This window comes from Elephantulus edwardii, unplaced genomic scaffold (assembly GCF_000299155.1).
Source record: "Elephantulus edwardii isolate Elephantulus edwardi_28Jun2011 unplaced genomic scaffold, EleEdw1.0 scaffold00178, whole genome shotgun sequence".
Taxonomy (NCBI): domain Eukaryota; kingdom Metazoa; phylum Chordata; class Mammalia; order Macroscelidea; family Macroscelididae; genus Elephantulus; species Elephantulus edwardii.
Genome location: NW_006399928.1, coordinates 6341909 through 6350917, shown reverse-complemented (window position 1 = coordinate 6350917; position 9009 = coordinate 6341909). Strand labels below are relative to the sequence as shown.

General features: G+C 36.3%; 1 protein-coding gene across 2 annotated transcripts in view; it reads left to right on the top strand.

Annotated features, from left to right (window-relative positions):
* LOC102854869 (cysteine-rich hydrophobic domain 1 protein-like) overlaps positions 1-9009 on the top strand; it is a 227597-nt gene that overhangs the window by 20894 nt on the left and 197694 nt on the right. For both annotated transcript variants that reach the window (XM_006895996.1, XM_006895997.1), the window contains one exon: positions 4994-5048. In XM_006895996.1, the coding sequence (XP_006896058.1) occupies positions 4994-5048 (55 nt within the window). The remainder of the gene's footprint in view (positions 1-4993; positions 5049-9009) is intronic.

The window sequence follows — 9009 nt, the reverse complement described above, 5'->3', positions numbered from 1 at the left end:
ATGGGAAAGTCTGCTGTTAGGGACCTCTCTAATGTAATGAAGAGCAATGGTGTGTCTCTGGAGACTAAGGTGTGTCTGATACAGGCCATGGTCTTTGCAATCACTTCTTATGCATCAGAGTGTTGGACAATGACTAGGGAGGATAGAAGGAGAATTGATGCCTTTGAGCTTTGGTGTTGGAGAAGAGTTTTGAGGGTACCATAGACTGCTAAGAAAACAAACAGATTCATCCTGGAGAGGGTTAAACCAGGGTGCTCCTTGGTGGAGGGCGGGCGCAGGAGGGGAAGGCCCACTAGGAGGCGGTTTGATTTGGTGACTGGGGTAATCGGGATGAGTGTGTCCGAGACAATGAGATTAGCACAGGACAGAACAGAGTTTAGGGCTGTTGTACATTGGGTCACTATGAGTCACAAGCAACTCGACAGCACACAACAACAACAACAACAAACCAAGTGTCTGCAAGAGATCCATATTTGTTCCCATTCAAAACAAAGGTGATCCAACAGAGGAAATTATGGAACAATATCATTAGTATCACATGCAAGCAAAATCTTACTGAAGGTTATTCATTAACAGTTGGAACAATAGATTGCCGAAATTGCTGGAAACTCAAACTATATTGAGTAGAGGCTATGAAATGAAGGACATCATTGCTAATGTCAGAAGAGTCTTGGCTGAAAGCAGAAAAAATACCAGGAAGATATTTACTTTTGTTTTATTGACTGTGTAAAAGCGTTTGACGTGTGTGGATCATACCAATAATGAATAAAATGAAAAAGAACGGGAATCCCTGAACACTTAGTTGTGCTCATGTAAAGCCTTTACACAGAACAAGAAATAGTTGTCCAAACAGGACGAGGAACTATTGCATGGTTTAAAGTCAAGAAAGAGTTGTGAGAAACTGTGCTGCAATCCTGAAAGCACAGTTTGCTCGCACCAGCTGCTCTACGAGAGAAAGATGGCAGTCTTGAGATTTACTGCCTCTGAAAACCCACTGGAAGGTCAGCTGTGGGTCAGTTCTGATTCAACAGTGCACAACAGCAGTTCAATATGTATGCTGAACAAATCATTCTAAAAGCCGTGCCCTATGAAGAAGAATGTGGCATCAGCATTGGAAGACTCAACAACATGTGTTGTGCAGATGACACAACTTTGCTTGCAGAAAGTGAAGAAGACTTGAGGCACTTACTGAAGAACATCAAAGACTACAGCCATTAATATGGATATTTATTACCATTAAAACAAAAAAATCCTCACCACTGAACCATGATATAATGAATTATGATAGATGGAGAAAAGATTGAAGTTGTTAACAGTTTTATTTTACTTGGATCCACAGTCAATACCCATGGTAACAGTAGTCAAGAAACCAAAAGGCGTTGCATTGGGAAAATCTGCTGTTGAGGAAATCTTTAAAGTACTAAACAACAGGAATGTCTGTTTAAAGATTAAGATGTGCCTGATTTAAGCCATAATATTTTCAGTTGCTTTATAGGCATCTGAAAGTTGGACAGTGAAGAATTGATGCCTTTGAATTGTGTTGATGACAAAGCATATTAACTATGCCTTGGATAGCCAGAAAACAAAAAAAATAAAAAGAACTTTGAGATTAGCACTTGAGTTTTGGTTCATCTGATTTTCAAGGTACAGAACTTTGTGGTTATGTGCTTTTGAGTCACCTGAGACTCATAGCAACCCTATGTACAACAACTCTGAAGCATGTCCTGTCCTGAGCCAGCCTCATTGGCTCTGATGCATCTAGCGCCATTGCCCCAGTTATTGTATCAGTCCATCTCATCCAGAATTTTTCTCTCTTAAGCTGTCTGTTCACCCTTCTGAGCATTATATCCTTATCCAAGGATTGTTCTTCCTGGCCACATGCTCAAAGAATATGAGACAGAGAATCCTAGCCTCCAAGGAGAAACTCGGTTTCAAGAAATTTAATATTACCCCCAAGTGCCAGTTTCCCTTTTTATACAATAAATAGACCTTCCCCTCCTCCCCATGATTGTCAGGTAATTGTATTTAAAGAATTTGGCATAGAGTTTGGCCCATAATAAATACATTATTAATGATTACCGTTATTGTTACCTCACAGAGAGTGCTCTCTAAATTTAGTGTATATTCCTTTTTCTCTCAAATACACTAACATGAAATTACAGTCACAATTATATTATGCCACTTTGTTACATAATGTTAGTGTTATACAGTGTAACTTTAAAGACTAATGGAAAGAAAAAAACAGTTTAAAAGGAATATATTAGGTATTATCTGTATGAAAACAGTCTGGAATAAGAGGTGTATAACAAAGTGTACTGGGAGGGAGGGAGGAAATTATGCAACAATGAATTGTTTTCTTTTTTAAGTGAACTGGGAGGGGGAGAGTAGGGAGGAAAATATGCAATAATGAATGAATAAAAATCCAACCTTTTGTAAACTTTCATTAAAATCACAAAAGAAAAAATGAAATAATATGGGCCCTGGTATTTTCTGTTGCTTCATATATATTGTGAAAGTTGTACAATGAATCAGGAAGATTGAAGAAAAATCGATGCCTTTGAATTGTGATATTGGCAAAGAACATACCATGGACTGCAAAAGAACAAATTGTTTTGTTAAAAATGCAACAAGAGGGCTCCTTAGAAGCAAGGATACTTCATCTTGTATACTTTGAGCTTATTATCATGATTGCCTGAGCCCTGGCATAGGAAGGCCATCATGGTTTTAAAAAAACAAATGCTACAAAAAAATAGGAAAACTCTCTATGAGAAGGACTGATATAGTGATTATCACATAGAGAAATATAATAGGAAATTACAATCTCTACTAAGCACTGGATGTCTACATTTTAAAAAAAATATTGTAGGCTGCAGCAGTATAAGTCAGTTGAATCAAGCAGTACAGTAACTTCTTGTTATATCCTGTCGAGTTGCCTGCTACACATAGCAATTCTTTGTACAACAGCCCTAAACGCTGCTCTATCCTGAGCCAATCTCACTGTCTTGAACACACCTAACCCCATTACCCTAGTCACTGAATCACTTCATCTCATGCTGGGTCGTCCTCTACTGCACTGTCCTTCCACCCTCCCAAGCATGACGTCCCTCTCCAAGGACTGGTTCCTCCTTGCAACATATCCAAAGTATATTAGACGAAGCTTCAGAATCCTTGCTTCCAAGGAGCAGCCTGGTTCCACCTTATCCAGGACAAACCTGTTTGTTCTCTTAGCAGTCCATGGTATATTCAGTACTCTTCTCCAACACCGCACCTCAAAGGTATCAATTCTCTTTCTATCATCCCTAGTCATTGTCTAGCTCTCTGATGCATAGCAAGTAATTGCAAAGACCATGGCCTGTATCAGGTGCACCTTAGTCTCCAGACTGACATCATTGTCTTCAGTACTTTGGAGAGAGATCTCTGATATCCGACTTTCCCAATGTAATATGGGAATCCCAGAACACTTGATCGTGCTTATACAAAACCTATACTTATACAAAACCTATACTTGGAGCAGGAGGCAGTCATCAGAGCAGAGCTGGGAAACAGTGCATGGTTTGAATTTGGGAAGGGTGTGCACCAGGGCTGTATCCTGTCTCCATACCTTTTCAATCTATATGTAGAACAGATTATCCAGGAGTCTGGGATCTATGAGGAGAAATGTGGCATCAGGATTGGAGGAAGACTTATCAACAGTCTACGTTATGCAGATGACAAAACCCTGCTTGCTTAAACTAAGGAGGACCCTGAAGCACTTTTGCAGAAGGTCAAGAACTGCAGCCTTCAATATCGATTGAAGCTCAATATCAAGAAAACAAAGATTCTCACCACTGGGCCGATTGGCTGCATCATGATAGATGGTGAAGAGATTGACATCATTAACAACTTCAGTTTGCTTGGCTCCACAATTAACACTCTTGGTACCAGCAGCCAGGAAATTAAAAGACGAATTGGATTGTGAAAGTCTGCTGTCAGAGACCTCTCCAAAGTACTTAACTTATTAGTAAACATTTTTTAAATCCCTACTGTAGTCCATTAAGCAACAGTAGACTTATGTCAGGGAGAGTGTGAGGTTAGTTCAAGATTGAATGGGGTTTCTTTCACTTGTACATAGTATTGCTATGAGGTGGAACTGAAGAAACAGCTCCTAACAAGAACAATTATATATTAATATTTGACTTGGAGGAGTGATCTTTGTTATCCCTATAGATATCATCAAGTAGGTAAATGAGTGCTCATAGAATTAATTTTTATTTCAATAAGCATAGATTTTAGTAAGTGTTTTTGAAAAGGATAGATCGCTAGAGAGTGGGATCTGAATCATCAGTAGGTAAAATTTGTCAAACTCTGTAGCTCAAAGGCAAGTTAACTGTTTATTAGGAGAATTTTCACATATACACAAAAAATAGAAAGAATAGCACTGTCAAGCTATACCCATCTTCTAGCTCCAACAGTTAGCAACTGAAATGTGATTGAGTACACTGAACTGTGATTAAGTAGAAAGAGTTCAGTAATGATTATACGGTCTCTAGCTTTTTATCAGGGAGCTCTGGTGTCCTAGTGGCAAGAAGCTTTGTTATGATCCTGAAGGCATGCAGTTCAAGGCACCAGCTGCTCCACAGGAGACGGATGAGCATTCTCCTCCTATATGATTAACTGCCTCTGAAAACCTGCTGGAGGGTCAGCTATGGTTGATTCCAACTCTGTGGTACACAACAACAAGAACTAGCTCTTTATCAGTGTTCCTATGATTTATTGCTTTTAATCTTCATATGTCAGCCTAGTTAGAATATAGTCTTCATTTCCTCATGTTAAATTTCTTTTGCTGTTTATTTTGAGGAATTCTGTCACCTTTTTTTTAGGACACTTTTTAAGAAATCACAATTTAAGATAGTTTTTTTTAAATCACAAAATAATATATGACTTTGTAACTTCTCTTTAGGAGAAAGTTAAATAGAATGAGTAGAATATATTCTGTTTCATTTTTATTTTTAAGGTTTGGCTTGAACAACAAGTTTGATACCGAATTTCCCTCAATTCTAACAGGAAAGGTAAGTAAGAGTTCACTTTGAAGTTTTCTATTCTAAAACTCTTGTTTTATGGATTATAAAATGCTATGATAAATGTTTTGGCCTATGGATAAGAAGTCAGGTAATAAGAGGCGAGGCTATCTAGAGGCTGTGTTGTTTGTGATACCAAGTTGCCACCATTGCTACTAGCCTATGGGCAATTATTTTGTTCAATCTTCAGTTATATCATTAGTTATTTATCTATTCAACCACAAATAGCTGGAATAATCTGTTTTGGTATTTGTCAATAATTTCCATTGTTTTAATATGTGGGTCCTTATTTTAACTTTGTATAATTCTAATGTTTCTTAAACATATCATAAGGTATATATATGAAAGGAGTTAAAAGTTTTGGTTTGATATTTTCTTACCTTTTATGTAGTATGAGCGTCTAAAATTGGACTCACTATAGTAATTTATTTATTATTAACTTTCTATTTCCTAGTTCTTTTACATATAGAAATATTTTCTGGTACTTGGAATTAAAATTTTCCAAGAACTTAAAATGGTTTAGAGAATCTTCCAGTAGTACTCCTCACTGTCTAGGTCCAAAGGAGAAGGTTTTCACTAACACAAAAATTTAATTATACTTTTGAAATTACTTCTTGCTGTTTGTTGTTGAGTCGAGTAGTGACCCTGTGAACAACATATCAGAGCCCTGTCCAATCCTTTGCCATCCTTACAATCTCTGACATAATTGAACCCATTACTGTAGTCACTGTGTCGATCCAGTTGGCTGAAAGTCTTCCTTTCTTTCTCTAACCCTCCACCTTTCTAAGCAAGATGTCCCTTTCCAAACAATAGCTTCTCCTAGCAACATGCCCAAAGTATGTGAGACAAAATTTTATCATCTTTGCTTTCAAGTAACACTCTGGCTACACCTTTTCCAAGGTTCTAATCTTTTGGCAGTCCAGGCCTTTTCTGCATCAATTAGTAAGATCATGTAGATCTTGATCTTTGCATTATTAATGTGATAAATTATACTGATTGCTTTTGTTATGTTGAATCATCTTGCATACCTGTTGTGAATCCTACTTGGTCATGGTGAATTATTTTTTTTGATATATCTTTGCATTATATTGGCCAGGACTTTTTCATCTATATTCATGAGATATATTGGCCTATAGTTTTCTTTATCTAACTTTGATATCAAGGATATGTTTGCTTCATAGAATGAGTCTGGGAGAATTCCATCTTCTTCTGTTTTCTGAAGTATTTTATGTAGAATTAGTTACAGTTCTTCTCTAAGTGATTGATAAGATTCACTTGTAAAACCATCTGGTCCAGGCCTTCTTTTGGTTGGAAAATGTTTTATTTCCTTTTCAAATTTTTTGTAATTGATCTGTTCAGGTGTTTGATTTTGGTCTGTGTCAGTTTAGGTAGGTTGTGAGTTTCTAAGTATTTGTCCATTTCCTCTAGGTTTGCTTATTTGTTTGAGTATAGTTTTTTCCATAATATTCCATTGTTAACCTTTTATTTAGTTGGTTCCATTGTGACATTGCCTGTTTCATCTTTTATTTGGATTATTTGTGTCTTTTCTTTCTTCTCCTTTGTTAGTTTTGCAAGTGGTTTGCCAGTTTTATTGACCTTTTCCAACTCCTGGTTTTGTTGATGGTTTCAGTTGTGTTTCTGTTTTCTATTTCATTTATTTCAGCCATAATTTTTATAATTTCAGATTTTTTAGAGTGTGTCAGGTTTTCTTGCTGTTCATTTCAATGTGTTTAGATGTTGAGTTAGAGAATAAATGGTCATTTTTTTCTTGCCTTTTGATGTGTTTGCTTATTGCTATAAATAGACCTCTGATTACTGCTTTGGCTGTTTCCCAGAGATTTTGGTAAGCAGTACTTTCATTGTCACTTGTTTTAAAGACATTTTTTAATTCTAGTTTTTATTTCAGCTATGTTGATGAGGGATATCAGCATATAGTTTTCTATTTTGGTGGTGTCTTTACCTAACTTTGGTCCCAATGATAAGTTTACTTCATAGTATGAGTCTACGAGAACTACATCTTTTTCTATTTTCTGGAATACTTTATGTAGAATTGGTGAAATTTCTTCTCTGAATGATTGATAAAATTCAGTACTAAAACCATCTGGTCTAGGGCTTTTCTTTTTCGGAAATCTTTTAATTTCCTGTTCAATTTCCTCTTCTTAATGGGTCTGTTCAGGTGTTTGGTTTTGGTCTGTGTTGGTTTAGGTAGGTTGTGAGTTTCTAAGTATTTGTCCATTTCCTCTAGATTTTCATATTTGAATATATTTTCCCATAATATTCCATTATTAACCTTTTTATTTTAATTGGTTCTGTTGTTACATTGTCCCTTTCATCTCTTATTTGGTTTATTAGCTTCTTTTCTTTGTTTTCTTTTGTTAATTTTGCTAGTGGTTTGTTGATTTAATTAACCTTTTGGAAAAACCAATTCCAAGTCTTATTGATTGTTTCCATTGTTTATATGTTTAATTTATTTCTGCTCTTTTTAAGAATTTCTTTGTTTTTAAGAGGGTGTTGGGTTTACTTGCTGTTCTTTTTAAACTTTTTGGAGATGTTTGCTTAAAGAATCAGTTATCAATTTTTTGTTTCTTTTGATGTGTTTGCATATTGCTATAAATTGACCTCTGATTAGTGCTTTGGCTGTTTCTCAGAGGTTTTAGTAAGCAATGTTTTCATTGTCGTTTGCTTTAAGAAACTTTTGTATTTCATTTTTTCTTTTATTACCCACTCATGTTCAAGCAGGGTGTTGTTCAGCTTCCAAATGTATGTTTTTTTTCTCTCTTCTATTATCTTGTTATTAATTTCAAATTTTGTAGCATTATGAATTTAGAAGATGCTTTGTATATTTCTATTTTTTTATGCTTACTTTGACAATCTTATTTGCTGAAAGTGAGGAGGACTTAAAGCACTTGTTGCAGAAAAATCAAGGAATGCAGTCTTTGGTATGGATTGCATCTCAATGTCAGGGAAACAAAGATTCTTACCACTGGATCAATAGGCCACATGATGATGGATGGAGGGGAGATTGAAACTGACAACAGTTTCATCTTGCTTGGATCCACAATTAACACCATTGGTACAAGCAGTCAGAAAATAAGGAGACACATGTATTGTACTGGGAAAATCTGCACTTAGAGACCTTCCCAAATTATTGAGGAGTAATGATGTCACCTTGAAGACTAAGGTGCATTTAATTCAGACCATAGTCTTTCTGATTACTAGCTATGCATCTGAGACCTGGACACTAAATAAGGATGACATGAAAAGAATTGATGCCTTTGAGCTGTGGTGTTGGAGAAGAGCACTGAACTGGTCTTTGGAGGCAAGAATTATGAGGCTTTGCCTCACATAATTTGGACATGTTGCTAGGAGGTGCTATTCCTTGGAGTGGGACATGATGTTGGGGGGGGTGGAGGGTTGGTGAGGGAGAGGAGAACCCTCAACACGGTGACTGCTGCAGTTGGCTCTTGTGTGTCAGGAAGTGTGAGAATGGCACAGGATAGAACAGGGTTCAGATCTTTTTTTCATAGGATCACTATGAATGATGCTCAACTAAACAGCACCTAAGCTCAGCAACAACAAAGCTTTGTGACCTAAAATGTGATCTGTTCTAGAGAATAATCCATGCACATTGTGGAAGAAGGTATACTGTGCTTTTCTGTGGTACATTATTCTGTATATATCTATGAGATCAAGTTGTTTAATCATGTGGTTTAATTCTTCAGCGTATTTGTTGAGTTTCTTTCTGGCAGTTCTATCTTTTCTTGGGAGTGGTGTATTGATTCGTCCTACTATTCTCTATGAATTTAGAGAAATGAACCAGATTCAGATCCTTTGTTCATAGGGTCGCTATGAATTGTGTTCGACTTGATAGTACTTAAGAACAAAAACAGCTACTATTGTAATATAGGGATATCACAATAATGTTTGTTTTGAATATTTTGTGTTTTTTTTT